General features: G+C 31.4%; 3 protein-coding genes across 3 annotated transcripts in view; 2 read left to right on the top strand and 1 right to left on the bottom strand.

The window, feature by feature from the left end:
* Positions 1-3,235: 3,235 nt before the first annotated feature.
* On the top strand, positions 3,236-5,196 carry LOC134716118 (solute carrier family 2, facilitated glucose transporter member 8-like). Its single transcript, XM_063578894.1, has one exon. The coding sequence runs from the start codon at positions 3,281-3,283 to the stop codon at positions 4,694-4,696; it is 1,416 nt and encodes a 471-aa protein (XP_063434964.1). The 5' UTR covers positions 3,236-3,280; the 3' UTR covers positions 4,697-5,196.
* Positions 5,197-12,838: 7,642 nt separating this feature from the next.
* On the bottom strand, positions 12,839-17,509 carry LOC134716117 (BLOC-1-related complex subunit 7-like). Its single transcript, XM_063578893.1, has 5 exons — positions 17,321-17,509; positions 15,235-15,297; positions 14,067-14,110; positions 13,411-13,431; positions 12,839-12,927 (listed from the first exon to the last, which is right to left on the bottom strand). The coding sequence occupies exons 1-5, from the start codon at positions 17,438-17,440 to the stop codon at positions 12,876-12,878; spliced, it is 300 nt and encodes a 99-aa protein (XP_063434963.1). The 5' UTR covers positions 17,441-17,509; the 3' UTR covers positions 12,839-12,875.
* Positions 17,510-17,732: 223 nt separating this feature from the next.
* Positions 17,733-19,083, top strand: part of LOC134716853 (protein SFI1 homolog) — a 37,740-nt gene continuing 36,389 nt past the window's right edge. Inside the window, exon 1 of the mRNA XM_063579863.1 lies at positions 17,733-18,093. Within this exon, the coding sequence (XP_063435933.1) occupies positions 17,828-18,093 (266 nt within the window). The 5' untranslated portion in view covers positions 17,733-17,827. The remainder of the gene's footprint in view (positions 18,094-19,083) is intronic.

Below are 19,083 nucleotides of genomic sequence, written 5' to 3'. Positions count from 1 at the left end.
CCCCGAGGAGTTTGTGCATTACATTTCATGAGCTGGGTTTATATGTTGTTTTATAAAATTATATAATAACAATTTATGCTAGCTGCTTAAATGTATACATTTTAAAGGGTAGCGATGGAAATAACGTTAATATACACAGTAAGTTCGTGCGCATGTGTCAAACATATTGTTTATGCTCATTAGAACACGGCTTTGTTTACAAAGCGCAATAAGGACGTCATATTAGATGCTGATTTTTTTCCGGTGACGGATGAACTCGAAAGTGTTTTTGAATTCGAATCGAATGCGAATCGATTTCGCTATTCGCGTTCACACACTCTTCTTTTTGATTCGAATTGATTCGAATTGGCTATTTAGAATTATCCAATTCGCATTAGAAATACGATTTTGTCAATGCGAATTTTAAAATGTTAACGTCGTTTGAACAGTAAAGCGAATTTGACGCGCATTGTACATAATTCGAATTAGAATTGACGCTAGGACGTCAAACGTTTCGAATGCGAATTAAACTAATTCGAATTAGTTAATGCGAATCGAATTCGAATTACGTGTGAAATCAGCCATTATCGGTCACTGTTTACTTATATAGTATATAGTAGATATATAAGAAGATGTGGTGTGAGTGGTCCCCCGGTCCTACTAAAAAGCGCCCTGGAAAAGAAGAGTGCCCGGAGAAAAGAAAAAGCGCCCGGGGAAGAAAATAAAGCGCCCGGGAGAATAAAATAATAATACTTTATAACAATAAATGTATTCCTGAATAAAAATAAATAAAAATCATTGCTTGTTTTGTCTAAAGTGTGTATAGATAGTGTTATTTCACTTTTACTGCATTTCAAAATTGTATATAAGCAAGTAAGCCGTAAATACAAACAAGAGTATATAGAAGAATCATGAACGATATTGTCCTCAATCAGAACGCATATTTCGTTATCAAAAAAAATAGTGCCCGAGGTCTAATATTCTCAAGTGCATGGAGATCACTCTTCAATGTTTTGTATTTTATTGAAAATACTTGAAATAACATTGATAGCTCGTGGAAGGGGTTTCAACATGCCTGTCACTTAGAAAGGTTAACCCACTGCTAAAGGAAATATGATATTCTGGCCTTGTGGAATCATGATGCGGTAAAAACTGTAAAAAAAATCTTTTATTTAAGAATTGAATGCTTCTTTTTGTAAATTTATTGGGGTGTAAAAGCGTTGACCGAAGTACATTTTGTATGAAGCGCGGAAGCGCTTCATTCTAAAAATGTACGCACGGTCAACGCTTTTACAACCCTATAAAGTTACAAAAAGAAGCATTCAATACTTATAATTACATTTTTTAGCTAGGTTTATAAAAACACGATTTTCATGAAGTTAAATTTTTAAATTCACCTGTGCACTTTATTGTGGGACCTCGTGTCATCGTGAATGAAATGTTATTGTCTCATGCAACTGCTTACGGAATAACATGTGATGTGCAATTAGCCAATCAGAATAACGTATTATAATGAAACATACATCTAATGTAATTAATAGTAATTATTTAAGAATTGAATGCTTCTTTTTGTAAATTTATTGGGGTGTAAAAGCGTTGACCGAAGTACATTTTGTATGAAGCGCGGAAGCGCTTCATTCTAAAAATGTACGCACGGTCAACGCTTTTACAACCCTATAAAGTTACAAAAAGAAGCATTCAATACTTATAATTACATTTTTTAGCTAGGATTATAAAAACACGATTTTCATGAAGTTTAATTTTTAAATTCACCTGTGCACTTTATTGTGGGACCTCGTGTCATCATGAATGAAATATTATTGTCTCATGCAATTGCTTACGGAATAACATGTGATGTGCAATTAGCCAATCAGAATAACGTATTATAATGAAACATACATCCAATGTAATTATAAAGCCAAAACTGTTTAAATCTTGGCTGCTTATCAGTAGGACAACCGGATTCAATGTTATTTGTTTTATACCAAACACTTGCTATTAACATTAATAGTATAATTGTTTTATTTGCTGATGCTGATATACATGTGCGTGTCACTTTTATCGTTCTTAAATAATGTGTAACTGTTTTAATTTTATGAAATTAATAGTTATCTGTGAAATAAGTTGTTTTAGCATTTTCATTTTGATATCGTTTATGAAAAACATGTCTTTTGATGTCTAGCATTTTATAAATCTTCAACTTAGCTGTAATACAGTATTATATGTCTTTCGAAATAGTATTCATATGTTATTGTTAAAATTGAAACATTTATACTTGTTATTGTGCTTTTTTTTTTTACAAATGTCTATTGTCTGAATTTGCAAAATACTTGTCCATGTTGTCTAATTTAAAAAAAAAATCAACGTGCATAACTTACTTCATCGACACAAAGTTGTCTCATGTCCCTCTCATGCCAATACAATTTCTATATATTATACCCGAGCGCCTTTTCTTGTCCCCGGGCGCTTTTCTTTCCCCTGTGCGCCTTTTTGTCCCAGGGCGCTTTTTTCTTGTCCCTAGCGCTTTTTTTTCCACGGGCGTTTTTTCCCCCAGGCGCTTTTTCTTCACACGGGCTTTTTTTTAGTAGGACCCGGTATGAGTGCCAATGAGACTGTGACAACTCTCCATCAAAATTACATATTTTATGTACATTGAATGACTTATTCCAATATTGTTTATGTATTGAATGATTGATTTCAATATATTAAATCATTGTCAAGGGAATATGACAGTTGTTATCCATTCACTCAGCCTGTGTTCAGCTTTTGTTTTGCCACTGATTGATCATTAGGGATTTTCCGTTTTAAAATTTCCTCGGAGTTCAGTATTTTGTGGGTTTACTTTTTTTGATAACATCAAACCATTATAATTATACGTCAAAGTACTATCTTCGCCATGGAGCCTTAAAAATAACGGATTTTTAAAAAAAAAGGGGGAGGGCTAAAAAAATTGTCCTAAGTAACTAATTTTGTATAATATACTGAATAGCAACTAAGCGAACATGTACTCGACAAGGGCCCATGATTTGTTAAATGAAATATTATCAAATGTCTAATGTATAATGTCTATGGCGTGAGTCAAGTGACTAGGAAAATATAAAAGTGTGATTTATAAAGCAAGTTAACAACCGGAAATTTTGATTTCCCTTTCCGACATCGGATTTTGATAAAAAAAAAATATATAATAAGACAAGTCTTCAAAACGCTTAAGAAAACGAATTACTACATTAAACTTAAAAGAAAGTTTTGACAGCGAGTAAAATAATTGATGACGATTTTTCCACAGAAAAAAATATAAATAATGGACATAGATTCACTTGACAGCTCTTCAGCGCGAAGTTCTCCGAAGCTCTCTAGCACAAAGTATGAAGGTTCACCATTTAGATTATATGTCACTGTTGCATTTGTTTGTCTGGGGCCATTTGCGTTTGGCTATACTATTGGTTACAGTTCCCCTGCTCTTCCCCAGATGCAGACATCAAGAATTTTAACTAAAGAGTATGCAGCTTGGTTTGGATCATTACTACCACTGGCTGCAATGTTTGGGGGCCCACTTGGTGGATGGATGATTGAAAAATATGGACGAAAATCAACGTTATTGTTTACATCTGCACCTTATATCATTGGATGGTGGTTGATTGCTAGAGGTGGCAATGTCACTATGCTGTTGCTTGGCAGACTTTTGACAGGATTAGCTAGTGGGCTGATAACTGTTTGTGCACCTGTATACATAGCAGAGGTTTCAACAAAATCACTTCGAGGTCTCCTTGGGGCTTGTAATCAGTTATCGATAACTGTTGGGATTCTCATGGTTTATTCCCTTGGACTACACTTTAAATGGGACACCCTTGCACTTTTTGGGAGTATTCCAGCAGGGCTGACAGCAATTGCTATGTTCTTTGTTCCCGAGACACCAAGGTATTTGTTGATGAAGGAAAGACGAATTCAAGCTTTGCAATCTCTTGTCAAACTCAGAGGACCCCATACAGATGTTGAAGATGAATGTAGAGATATTGAAGAAGGAATTGACACTAAAGACACTTTCACATATTCAGAGTTTAAAAAGCCAGAATTATCGAGGCCTCTTTATATTTCACTAGCTATAATGTTCTTTCAACAGTTCAGTGGAATTAATGCCATCATGTTCTATACTGTAGCAATCTTCAAAAGTGCAGGTATTCAGAACTCAGAATTCTCAACAGTTATAATAGGAGCAGTACAAGTGGTTTCTACTGTGGTTGCATGCTTTTTAATGGACAAAGCTGGAAGAAGGAGATTACTAATTATTGCTGGATCAATTATGACTGTCACTTGCTTTACTTTTGGTGCCTATTATTTTGCTATCAAAGCTGGGAGGTCTCCAGAAACCTTAAGCTGGCTTGCTGTTGGAAGCCTCATCATATATATTATTGGATTTTCATTGGGATGGGGACCAATTCCCTTATTAGCAATGTCAGAACTGTTCCCTGCAAGAGCTAGAGGTGCTGCCAGTGGAATTGCGATATTTGTGAATTGGCTTTGTGCATTTATTGTTACTAAACAATTTTCACTTGTGCAAGACTGGTTTGGAGAAGCAGTGACATTTTGGATTTTTGGTGCATTCTGTTTGGGTGGTGTAATGTTTGTTATCAAATATCTTCCAGAAACAAAAGGCAAATCATTAGAAGATATTGAACTGTACTTCCTGGGACGAAGTATTACATATTCTAGTGTGTAAGAAAGAAACTACTATTGAAACTATAACAAACAAAGGATGTACATGTGTATATATACATTTTGTACAGTGAAATTGGGTATTGCAGTAAATGGTTAATCACATAATGCTGTATCATTGCTTTGATATATTGAGCTAAAACTTTGGTCTCATCCTTCATGTCAAAATTCAAATGCACATTTATTTCATGTACATGTAGACTGACAGAGTTATAATATAGTGTTGACTGGTGAACAAGGGAGAAAAATAGATATAATTTATAGAAAAATTCTACATACTGTAAAAGCAGAAATTTTTGTGGAGGATTTAATTTCGTTTAGTTCGTGGAAAGATAATATCCAAGAAATTTAAAACCCCACGAAAATTTAACCTACATATAATATCACTTCCATTTACTGGAAACCACGAAATTAAATCCGCATGAAATCTTATATAGAAACAAAACCACAAAATTTTACCCCCATGAAAATAAGTGTTTCTACAGTACAATATTGTACAATGTACTTGTAATAAGATGACAGTACATTTTTGTATCTCAAATAATAATGATCTAATTCATGTAATTAATGAACAAGATGAATGAGCATTTAGTTATTTTAAAAAATGTACAAGATAATCATGGTAATCTAGTAATAATTATTTACAGAAAAATAGAATTTCAACATGTGTTAGTAATTTTTCAACTACATTATAATATCATATATATATACATTTTGTAGACACATGATAGAGAGAAAATTAAAAGTAAATGGTAAAACGTCTGATTTGAAGTTAGTTCTTTACAATCAACAAATAGATAACCTTTAGTTACCATAATGGCATTTGATCTTTTGACAGTAAAAGGTTTGGGGGTCAACAAATAATTTTTCAATGTTTTCTTGTTAAAATTTTTGATCATGCATGTCTTCATGTCCTTAGGGAAATTAGTAAATGATATTTGGTATGCAGTTGTATTTTCAGGGAGATTATTTAGATGCACATGCTTAATCATGATTAATTGTTTTGAGTAGTTTACATCATACATGTTGAAGTATTTCCATTCAAAATTCAACATTTTCTTTTACTGTCATGACCGTGATTACCTGACTGACATGTCTGAAGGTCTTTTGTGTTGTAGTTTTTGTAAGTACATGTACTACTAGAAGATGACCCAGGAAATTGCGGTACAATTGGGCAAGTGCTGAAGCAAATTAGTTTTTATACGACCGCAAAATTTGAAAAAATTTTCGTCGTATATTGCTATCACGTTGGCGTCGTCGTCGTAGTCGTCGTCGTCGTCGTCGTCGTCCGAATACTTTTAGTTTTCGCACTCTAACTTGAGTAAAAGTGAATAGAAATCTATGAAATTTTAACACAAGGTTTATGACCACAAAAGGAAGGTTGGTATTGATTTTGGGAGTTTTGGTCCCAACATTTTAGGAATTAGGGGCCAAAAAGGGCCCAAATAAGCATTTTCTTGGTTTTCGCACTATAACTTTAGTTTATGTTAATAGAAATCTATGAAATTTTGACACAAGGTTGATGACCACAAAAGAAAGGTTGGGATTGATTTTGGGAGTTTTGGTTTCAACAGTTTAGGAATAAGGGGCCAATAAAGGGCCCAAATAAGCATTATTCTTGGTTTTCGCACAATAACTTGAGTTTAAGTAAATAGAAATCAATGAAATTTAAACACAATGTTTATGACCACAAAAGGAAGGTTGGTATTGATTTTGGGAGTTTATGTCCCAACAGTTTAGAAATTAGGGGCCAAAAAGGGACCCAAATAAGCATTTTTCTTGGTTTTCGCACCATAATGTTAGTATAAGTAAATAGAAATCTATGAAATTTAAACACAAGGTTTATGACCATAAAAGGAAGGTTGGTATTGATTTTGGGAGTTTTGGTCCCAACAGTTTAGGAATAAGGGGCCCAAAGGGTCCAAAATTAAACTTTGTTTGATTTCATCAAAATTGAATAATCGGGGTTCTTTGATATGCCGAATCTAACTGTGTATGTAGATTCTTAAATTTTGGTCCCGTTTTCTTATTGGTGAACAGGTCTACATTAAGGTCCAAAGGGTCCAAAATTAAACTTAGTTTGATTTTGACAAAAAATGAATTGGTTGGGTTCTTTGATATGCTGAATCTAAAAATGTACTAAGATTCTTGATTATTGGCCCAGTTTTCAAGTTGGTCCAAATCGGGGTCCAAAATTAAACTTTGTTTGATATCATCAAAAATTGAATAAATGGGGTTCTTTGATATGCCAAATCTAACTGTGTATGTAGATTCTTCATTTTTGGTCCTGTTTTCAAATTGGTCTACATTAAACTCCAAAGGGTCCAAAATTAAACTTAGTTTAATTTTAACAAAAATTGAAATCTTGGGGTTCTTTGATATGCTGAATCCAAACATGTACTTAGATTTTTGATTATGGGCCCAGTTTTCAAGTTGGTCCAAATCAGGATCTAAAATTATTATATTAAGTATTGTGCAATAGCAAGTCTTTTCAATTGCAAAGTATTGCACAATGGCAAGAAATATCTAATTGCACAATATTGTGAAATAGCTATTTTTTTTTTTAATTAGAGTTGTCTTTCTTTGTCCAGAATAGTTAGCAAGAAATATCTAATTGCAAAATATTGTGCAATAGCAAGATTTTTTTTTAATTGGAGTTATCTTTCTTTGTCCAGAATCAACTTAAATCTTTGTTATATAAAATATACAATGTATGTTCACTTTTTACTACCAACTGATAAATTAAAATAATCTTTACCATTCAGTGATAACAAGCAGTTTTTTTACATCTTAATATTTTATGATGTATTTAAATGAGTAGTTATTGTTGCAAACTCCATTAGAAATTTTAATTGAGATTAGTTTTGGAATAAGGGAAAGGTGGATGTGATTAAAAAAATTGGGTTCAATTTTTCTCATTTGAAATTTCATAAATAAAAAGAAAATTTCTTCAAACATTTTTTTGAGAGGATTAATATTCAACAGCATAGTGAATTGCTTTAAGAGAAAACAAAAATTTTAAGTTCATTTGAACACATTCATTCTGTGTCAGAAACCTATGCTGTGTCAACTATTTAATCGCAATCCAAATTTAGAGCTGAATCCAGCTTGAATGTTGTGTCCATACTTGCCCCAACGGTTCAGGGTTCAACCTCTGTGGTCATATAAAGCTACGCCCTGCGGAGCATCTGGTTTAAATTTCACATGTAGTATGCCAGAACTTCAACCAATCACAAAACCTTATTAGACACTGATTTATAATGGTTTAAGGGAAAAAAAGATTTTCTTAAGGAGTACAAACATGACTAAACACTACATTTATATGTCGTATCACCAATATTTCCGACTTCGTATGGTTTCAGAGGATGTACAATGTACATATACATGTACAGCACAATGTAATCAGTCTCTTCCTTTCAAAATTGCAATATAGATCAAATGTCATGAACAAATGATGAATAAAGATATAGATATCTTATTTGACTTTCTTCACACTTCTATCATGTCTATTCAAATTTATCTAAGTGTCAAGATTTAAGTACATGTTTAGCATTCAAATCCTTACAACTAGTTAAATTTATCTCAAGATCAGAAACTTGATACCATAGTTGAGCTAGAAGTACAACAGTCATGACAGTACTAGTATACATTCCTTAAAAAAAATGCATTTCCCATAAAAAGGAATTCCATATCAACTAGACAGTATAAAATATTATTTAGTTTGTAATGTATTTAATTGACCATTTACTTTACATTGAAATTTTGTACAATTAGTCAGGGAGAGATAATAGTTTTACAAGCCTCTTTTATATCCTTGATGATTTATTAAAGTAATTTATTTATTCTTATAAGTAAAGTTTTCGGATTTTTTAAAAATGTTCTTTTAACATGGTTAAGGTTTGAATAATCTCTCCTTATATGTGAACTTGAAGTACTACCAAAGTTTACTTACAATATTTCATTCAATGAAGTTGCACTTCAAGGGTTTTGATTAAAGGGGACAAGCTAATGCAAAATTAGCAGTAGGACTTATAAATAGTATATGCATTAACCATAAATGCAAAATCATCAATTGCAATTCTTTTACAATCCATCATATTATTTCTAATTTGTAAAAAACAATGAGTGTTTTTGTGTTCAGCATTTTCCCCCCAGCTTGTTCTCACAATTTTCCACTCGATACTATTTGTTAATTATTATTTTGTATTTGTTTATAACTTTTTATATTTGTTTTCTTTTAAATTTTTTTCTTTTCATTCTTTTTATTGGAATCAAATTGCATCTGTCATGTCTGTGCATAACCACATCATTTGCACATGATATGGGGATAATACATGAGCTGCAATTTGGATAATAAACCAGGGACGTTTTTGGATTGGATAATATATGAGGAACAATTATGTATCATCAGTGTTGTACATTTTAAGCATGTTTTGGTTCACTATTGTTTATCACATCAATGACACCTTGAATTCCTTTTAGCTTATTATAGTATAAAAACATAATACATGTACTCCAATAAATATAGTTTAGTGCTTTCTGTCAACATGTTGAGGGACATTTTAATATGAAGATATTTTTAAGTCATTAAAGCATGTTTGTGAGAGGTAAAACCAGTACCTAACACCAGGCATTAAATTGTTTTACATTTGTCATCCTGTGCATTTTATAGCTGACAATGTGGTATGGGTTCTGTTAATTGTTGAAGACCATACAGTGACCTATATTTGTTAACTTCTATCTCATTTGGTTTCTGGTAAATAATTGAAAATTATACCAATTTCTTCTTGTGTATATTAAACTCAGTTGTGTTATGTTCAAATGGAACACCTTCACATGTTTAATCAGTTCTTGGCAAAATAATCTTGTTTAGTTTAAATAAAGAAGCTGTGAATGATGTGAATCAGATTAAATCCTAAAACATAAATGATACTCTTGGGTTTTAAGATACGCTTTGTAGGTATATTATTATTGTTCTATTAATTGTTGAAATGTATACATATATATAAATTGTTACAGAGTGGGAATAAAATAATGACACCATATTGCTTCTTTATTTATATATCACTGTCAGTCTATGACAATGTATGACATTGGAAAATGCTTATAACATGATTTTTGGGAGTTTGTAATTTTATCCTTGCTTTGACTGAAAAGTAGTACCTACCTTTCTGTACAACAAAAACTAAGAAATACAAGACCCTCCAAAGCTTCACAAAACTTACATGACACTTGACCTCAACCTCATTTCATGGATTAGTGAACAAGCTTAAGGTTTTGTGGTTAAGTCTATATGTCAAATACTATATACTAGTAAATTTGGTGTATGTAAGGATTGTAAGATGAACATGTCCAATTGGCAGGTTTCATCTGACCTTGACCTTATCTTCATGGTTCAGTGGTTATAGTTAAGTTTTTGTGTTTTGGTCTTTTATCTTATACTGTTTGAAGTAGGTCTACTATATTTGGTGTATGGAATGATTGTAAGGTGTAGATGTCCAACTGGCAGGTGTGACCGTGACCACATTTTCATGGTTCAGTGGTCTAAGTTTTAAGTTTTTAAATGCTAGGTCAACTATATTTGGTGTATGGAAATATTTTATGATGTACATGTCAACCTTACAGGTTTTTAAGGTTTTGTGTTTTGGTTGTTTTTTCTCAAACTATAAGTAATATGTCAACTATAAATTGTTGTTTGGACGAATTGTAAGCTGTACATGTATGCCTGGCATGGTTCATCTGACCTTGACCTCATTTTCATAGTTCATTGGTCAATGTTTAGTTTTCTTGGTTAAGTTGTTTCTTAGAAACTATAGCTCAACTATATCTAGTGTGTTGAAAGAATGTAAGGTTTACATGTATTTCTTTTTTGATTTATATGAGCTTGACCTCATTTTCTTGGATTATGTTAAATTTTTGTGATATTTGTAGTAAAACTTTGAATTTAGGACTATCAACATAATATCAATGATAAGTAAAGAAGGGGAGACATTTTGTGCACTCTTGTTTACACTAACCATCAGCAAGAAACTGAAAAAAAATCAATTTACCAGAGCAACCATAGAATCAAAATATTTGTTAGCAATTGGCTGGAGAAACACTTCAAAACAACTGTTGTTAAGATGTGATGACATGCTGCAGTGAATGCTTCCATCAATGTTGACCAACTGCTTGTACTTTTATCCACCAAGATTGCATGGGTTAGATGTTAAGAAAGTTATTGGTTAGTGTTTCCTTGATATTCTGTGACAAATATTTCATATAAAAAGAAGATGTGGTATGATTGCCAATGAGACAACTCTCCACAAGAGACCAAAATGACACAGAGATTAACACCTCTAGGTCACCGAATGGCCTTCAACAATGAGCAAAGCCCATACCACAGTCGGCTATAAAAGGCCAGTAAATGACAATGTAAAACAATTCCAACAGGAAAACTAATGGCCTAATTTATGTACAAAAATTGTACATCCATACATCAAAAAGACACTCGGTACAGATCTGAGAGTACTCACAGTTACTGACAGCTAGTTCAAAGCCACTAACAACTAATACAAAAATCATTCATCTAAGACTAAATGTATACTCAGAATGGAAACAAATAAATCCTAAATTCAATCACAAAGTTCTGTAAAGTAAACAAGAACATAAATATTAGATACTAGTAGTGTGTCAAACAGAATGAAGGGTCAGGAATTTACAACGGTTGAACTAATAAAAAGCCCTTGATAAAGAGGATAATCATGAGCCTAAATATTGGTTTTAAAAATAACATTTCATAAATTATGCTTGTCTGATTCACTTTTCTTGATTTACCTTCAACAGGACAATAGCTAACAACTAAACATTTGAAAGTCAAGAATTTATACATATGTACAAACATGAGCAGCTATGTAACCTAAGGACCTCAAAAGAATAGCTATTTTCATCATAAGAAGATGTGGTATGAGTGCCAATGAGACAACTCTCCATCCAAGTCACAATATATAAAAGTAAAACATTATAGGTCAAATTACGGTCTTCAACACAGAGCCTTCACTCAGACTAAATTGCAAGCTATTAAAGGCCCCAAAAAAGACTAGTTTAAACCATTTAAACGAGAAAACTACTGAACATCAGATTCCTGATTTAGGAAATGTAGAAACAATTGCAGTGGGTTGAAAAGTTTTAATGGTACCAAATCTTCACCCTTAACTGAAACAATAGTGTAACATCTCACCATAGAAAGACATTTGAACTTTGGTGGATAGTTGTCTCATTGGCAATAATACCACATCTTCCAAGTATTTTCATATTAACAGAAATTAGCAGTTTTGACTATAGATGCCTAGTGATTAGGGTACACCATTGACACTTTCTAAGTAGCAAACATTTTACTCTCGTCTATAAATAATAGTATATTTTATAATAATATATTAATTTGATACAATATCACATTCTAATACATATACTGCAAATTCACAAATTATTGCGTGCATTTCATGTAAATGATGAGACTGTTATTAAAGTGAGAGGGTTAGCGCTATAGAACCAGGTTTAATCCACCATTTTCTACATTTGAAAATGCCTGTACCAAGTCAGGAATATGACAGTTCTTGTCCATTCGTTTTTGATGCGTTTTGTTATTTGATTTTGCCATTTGATTATGGACTTTCCAAATTGATTTTCCTCTGAGTTCAGTATTTTTGTGATTTTACTTTTTATTGTGATTTTGTCATTGCAATTGTAATTTTTGGGACATTGAAAAAAATCCTGTTTAATTTATACAACTTATTTCAAAATGTGAGTTTAAATTATTGCAATTATCACCCTATTGCATTTTTCACAATAATTTCTGAATTTACAGTACGTATACATGTATTGCTATTGCACATTAATTAGATACATACATACATAAAACAATGGGAGAACTTGAGCATTGAAATATGTCTGTTCAATTTTGTGACAAATTAAGATGTCCATACATTGTATAATGTAGTACATATGGCTGAAATTTCTTCTTTTTCCAAAAATAATTAAACAAAATCAGAACCTGACTGAAATAATAAAGCAAGTTATCTCCCTTCATCAGCACATATCAGTTTAGTTCTACTTCATCACAATTGTAATTTGAATGGTCAGTAAATCATGAATATCTTTTTATTCCATTCCAAATGAATTACACTTCAAAGTCCACCATAGTTTCACCTCTGTATAGTTTTCAGTTGATCTTGAATGTCATCAATAGTACTCATACTGAAACAGAAGGGATATACTGTTATTTCAAGGAGGTAAGTTACTTAAGGGTTCTTACATTGATTATTTTAATTGGTAATCATTTTTTATGTTCAGAAGTTATTTAAAAGGGTTAACCCATTGTTTAGATGAAACATGAATATAACCAAATATTGTCTGGTTGAATATTTAAATAGGGAAAGTCCCTGTTTTAAACCAACCTAATCTCATTTGAACTACCTGAAACAAAAATGCAGACAGTCCTGCTGAAAATAGAGTAAATGATAATTGGTAAAATAATTAAGATTAGAGAAAAATAGTCCAGCCAATTAAAGAATAAACATTAAGGTGTCCCCATCTTACCCCCTAGCAATAATGCAGTGACACTGACATAGATCAATGTTATGCCTACGCTTAAGAAGGAATTTTTCAATAAACATGATAAAGATGGATGAAATGTAATTGAAATTAATTGAATTTAGAATGCTCAGAATAAAGACATACCTTCTCTCTACTGCTGATTCTCTGAAAAGTAAAAAAAAATGTGAACATGACTGTTTTAACTGTTCATGACATAACTGTTAGAAATCTACTTGGAAGTAAAGCCACTAATTTAAGGTACATGTATGACAACAAGAATTACATATCAGCAGGTTTATATAAAGTTCTTTGATCTTCAGCATTCAGAAACTGACTGGTATTATTTATTTTTCATGTTGCTTTACTTGTATTTGTAATTTTATGTACATTTTGTATGTTCATGTATCTGACCCATTTCATGAACCAGTAAGCAGTTGTCTTTAGTTACACTTAACTTTTTTTATTTTATGTAGGGAATTTTGTGCTATGGCAGTAAGAGGATAATTACCTAATATTACATATCTTTAAATGTGTGTCTCAAATGGTCAGGATTTTGTAACTTTTGTGCAATTTTACAGTATATTCGGTGACTTTCTGTCATTTGATTATTGTAAAAGTACTTTTGAAAAATAGCTTTGTTTTTTAACATTTAATTCTTTTAACTGAAGAACTTCTCATTTTTGAAATTCAAAACATTGTGATCCAAGACATGTCAATATGGTGGACTAAGATCATTAAGTATGCTCAGCCATTTAAATTCTTGTTTGCCTTAGTTATTAAATTTATAGTTTTAAACTTACTGGTATTCCAACTGTGTTGTAATATTCTGCATTTTTGTTAAAGACTGAAATTTAAAACATAAAGCTATATTATCAGATACATGAATATTAACACATTTGTACTGAATCTGAACCTTTAAAATACATTTGAGAATGGAAATGGGGAATATGTCAAAGAGACAACAACATGACCAAAGAGCAGACAACAGTCCAAGGCCACCAATGTGTCTTCAAAACAGTGAGAGAATCCTGCACCCAAAGGATGTGACCTTTACACACTTTTGAAGGATATCAGGGCAATAAGATGCAGGGATTCTGCAGGTTTGTTTTCATTTGGGTACTTTTCTTCAGATTCCAATTTAATAATTTATTTTTTCCAAAGATTGCAGGACTTAAAAGTGGTGTCTCAACCTTTAGCTCCTAATGATCAGTAACTTGATGTTGTACACACATGGAGAAACATAAGTAAACAAATGATTTTATAGTGAATATACTACAATCTAGCTAACATATCTTCTTTAATTTGAATAGATGGCAAAATGTGTCCAAAAACTTAATTGAGACAAAAATGTGCTTACTATTAGGATTAGAATTTAGGATTCAATTAACAGATAGAACATCACTACAAATTTACTCAGTTTATTTTAGAATTAATTAATTGATTAAAGGGAGATAATCATAGTATAACCATTAATGAAAAAAGTTGTCCACTCAAAATGGCATTTTTATCTCTAAACCACAAAAAACTTATGCCAACACAAATAAATTTACTAAAGCTTAAATATCTCGTTCAAAGTTGACTTTGGACAAGAGAACCATATGCTCAGGCCCCTCTTGTTTTTGATACTAGAGAACTACATTGTAAATTACATTTTTTTATTCACTAACAAATTGTATTGTACATAATTTAAGTTGTATTAACAAACAAATGAAGTGTTATGTATTCCTTCTCAATTCTAATCTTTTGCTTAAAAATCTTCAAAATAAACAAAAGTTAAATAAAAGAAGATAATTATAATATATATAAATTTTCATAAATAATCTCCCTTTTTTATTTGTAATGTTCATGCTTAATTGTTATAAGTATTCAATATTGAGTAAAGTTGATCTCTTTCTTTATAAATTTTCTACTTTTTGTCATTATTGACATGCCCATATATTGTAAAGCTGAATACAAAATTTAGCTTACATTTGCAGAATTCTGTATTATTTGTTCTTGACAGGAAAAATTCTTTGCTGCTTGTGCAAGAAGCTAAAAATAAAAACAATATAACAGTTGCTCTATCATTAGTATAAACATTTATGTTTTTATTATATTTTTTGTGAATTTCTTAGAATGTTTTAATTATAACATTTTTAAATTAGGTTACACTATAGATATATACATATTTGCAAACCCTAGTAAGGTGACAAAATCAAGACATCAAAATCTGGCCAGTAGTTTAAAGCACTCACAAAGTATTACAGAAAATTAAATTGATACTGAAAAGACTTATAAACTTAAATTCAATAAATCTCTTATAGTTCATTTGTAGTTGGAAAGAATGAAAACTTTCAAACTACTTTTCCTGTGATAATATAAAACTACTGTGTCTCTTTTTGTCACACTTCCTTGTAAAATAGCAACTCGCACATCTTCCAATATCAGAAAACATAAACTTTGATCAGTTTTTTCAATTTAGTTCTGAATCTTTCAAGGCTCAGCTCAGCTCCATCAGTTTATTAAATGATGTGTTTTTATTTGAACCTGTTTGACTATAAATTACAACCAGATTTTTTGTTTGTTTTAAAATTTTTATCATGTATATATTCAGATTTAAAATTGTTTTCTAGCCTGCACTCCAAAAATGTGGCAGGATATTCGATCAATATGAATAATGATGGTTGCCACTTACTGGAAGAAGAACATATATATTTAGTTAAATGTGTAAAAAAGGCGCCATTTATCATGTATATGATGTATATGATTGGACAAATACAGTATCTTTTTTACATACACTTCATTTGTACTTTTACACAAAAATCTCTATCATTTGTCTATTTTTAAATGCATTTGTGTTTAAGACAATATTAATATCATACAATAACTATTGTTGTCCCTCTATTATCCATGTAATGCATTCAATACACCAATTTTAAGATGTTTTTTAAAAGTCAGTTACATGTACATCAGTGACTATGTTGACCCAAGGTCTATAGACATTAATCATCATGCTCATGTGTTAATTACATCACAGAACAATTAATTACTGTCCTAACTATGATGTATTGTAAAGAGTATTTTATTTCATATTGTGTAATTATATCTATGCATCTTTTAATAGTCTCTTATAATTCTGCATAGAATGGCTCTCATTTTATTTATTGTTATTTTACAATGTATAAAGATTGTGATTGTACTTGTTGAGAGATGAGATTTTAATAAAACATTGAATTGAATTGTGACAATGATCATAAGCATTGTGAAATGGGAACTTTACTAATCTGAAATTCAGCATGTTTAGTGTAATGAAATTTCACATGCATGACATGTTTTGTCTATCTAAATAATAAAACATCTACATTGTATGTTGAGCTGTCAATCTTGACAATACTTAATTTCGGTGGGCACAATAAAAAGAGTAAATTTTTCAGATTAAACAAAAGAGATATAAAGCAATTATATGGGGACGAAGTAGAAAAATCATTAAAAAAAAAATACGGAAAAATCCTGAATTTTTCATTGTACTAATGAACTCAAAATCGTTCAATTTTTTTTATGTCATGTTTTGAAATCCCTGACCAGCGCAGAAATCTACAATGTACTTCCTTTTTCCGGTCTCGTTTGTATGAAACTTTGAGTATTCAATATATATTTATTGGTCTAGTATAAAATAGGGACGAACACGATACCAATTTCATTTTTTTAATAATTGTTTGATATGAAATAAACGTTACCTGATGAAAGCGTTTCTTTGTTTACATTAAACATGACGTCATAACTTAAATAACGTCACAACTAAATCCCTAACAACAGAACCAAAGTCGGACACGTTACGGTATTTCCGTTTCTTTAATTTAAACATGTTTGAATTGAAAAAAAATCATACAAACTTCGTCCCCATTCACAGGTTATGCCTGCCTCATATTAAAGTATTTTTGGTAAAAAAAATTTAAAAAAGTAGAATAAAGAAAAGAAAAAAATGAGCTACATTGTACCAGAGACTATAACACATATTGTATTATATGTCTCTGTACTAATATGCTTTTCGTTCATCATGTCAACAAGCTATTACCTCATTCGATCTAGAAGATCTAACTAATTGTCTTGCCAGAGATGCCATATCTAAAATGTTTGTTGTCACTTTCTCGTTTAATTTAGTTTTTGTCTCTTGGTTCCATTGCATTGAAGACATTTTAAAATAATTTATCAAGGAAAAAGAGAAAATGAAAGTAAAACCGGATGTTTCTAAATTCCACGAATAAAGAAATCAGATGAGGACAAATGATGAATTCATTCCGGAAAAGAGTTATTAAATTATGTATTTTTCAATTAATTTTAACATAACTAGTAAAATAGGGAAGGGATCTATGATAAAAAGTGTTTTGATAAACTTACAGCGTACACGAAAACTCCTTTGTTAAAGAAATAATTGTCACTGTAAAAACCAGATTCGGAATTTCACGACTCGACCGTGGGACGGTCTTGATATTATATTCCAATGTTTACAAATGGCGCCAGAAATGTGTCTTGACTTGATAACCATTAATGTTTTTTAAGAAATAAGTCGTTTAAAAGGCAGATGTCTTTGCATAAGCTACACCATGGAACAAACCAAACAGAAAAACAGGATCAACATGACAGGAACGGGGAAACAAGTCAGCCTGACACAGCAAACAAGGAAAATTTATTGTCTGATCTCAGCGCGCACCTTGCAGTTCATGCAGAAAGAATGAAATTACTGAAAAGGGCCGAAGAAGGCTTAGAAAAATTGAGTGCTGATCCTTTCATAGTAAACACAAGTGAACACGGAAATCGGTTTGTTTGCTTGATTACAGTAGCAAGTCGGTTTGTTTCTAAAACACTGTACATATATACACCCAAGGTCCCTTTGGCCGAGTTTTGCATCATATATTTTTGGCAGTGTCTGGGAGTACCAGCTTAAGGCCGGGTATGCATAGCCAAATTGGCCTTTGTAGCCTGGGCATACCCGCAACTGTTATAAGAATAAACCGTCATATGATTGGAAATGAACATAACTTCATACATGTCATAAGTACAGGCATGACAGGAGTAAAAATAAGGAATATTTTAAATGAAAAAAAAATGAAAGATAATTATTTTAAAAGATCATGTAGATTGTGATGAGTTTGATAGCCTTTTGGACTCTTTTGTCTTTCTTTTACAAGTCTTAGAAACAAATGACTTAGTATTTTGTTCAGCATGACAATACTCCTTTATTCCAATATTCCCAACTCCTTTCGTCAAAATAATTCACAAAGATTTTTTTAATGTTTTTTGAATGTTACTTTATTTTAAAACATTTATAAAAAGTTATTTTCTTTATTTCATAGTAATACACCAACTTGGCAAAATTTCATTACTATCATTTGAATTGTATAGAATTTAACCCTGATCCTGGATTGTACGCTGAATACATGTATGAATCAAAGTAAATGTGTAGACATATAAAACCTTTATTGTAGTTTTAGTCTTGCTACATGTAGTATATGTACATTTGTACATGGAAAAATGGTTTGACTCAGACTGAGAATATATAGAGATATAGGAAGATGTGGTATGAGAACCAATGAGACAACTCTCCATCCAAATAACAATTTATAAAAGTAAACCATTATAGGTCAAGGTACTGCCTTCAACATGGACCCTTGGCTCACACCGAATAGCAAGCTTTAAAGGGCCCAAAAAAATCAAACGTGACAACCAACACTTATTTATAAAAAAACCGAGAAACATGTATGAACTACATAAACAAAGACAACTACTTTACATCAGATTTCTGACTTAGGACAGGTGCAAAAATTTTCATTAACTGTA

This window comes from Mytilus trossulus, chromosome 4, assembly GCF_036588685.1.
Source record: "Mytilus trossulus isolate FHL-02 chromosome 4, PNRI_Mtr1.1.1.hap1, whole genome shotgun sequence".
NCBI lineage: Eukaryota > Metazoa > Mollusca > Bivalvia > Mytilida > Mytilidae > Mytilus > Mytilus trossulus.
This window is presented reverse-complemented; position numbering and strand designations above follow the sequence as displayed.

Coding starts and splice junctions, on each gene's coding strand:
- LOC134716118 (XM_063578894.1), top strand. CDS start 3,281: ATGGACATAGATTCACTTGACAGCTCTTCAGCGCGAAGTTCTCCGAAG.
- LOC134716117 (XM_063578893.1), bottom strand. CDS start 17,440: ATGTCTTCAATGCAATGGAACCAAGAGACAAAAACTAAATTAAACGAG. Junction 15,298..17,320: donor GATCTTCTAGATCGAATGAG/GTAATAGCTTGT, acceptor TTTTATTTTTAG/CTTCTTGCACAAGCAGCAAA. Junction 13,432..14,066: donor ACAACACAGTTGGAATACCA/GTAAGTTTAAAA, acceptor TTTACTTTTCAG/AGAATCAGCAGTAGAGAGAA.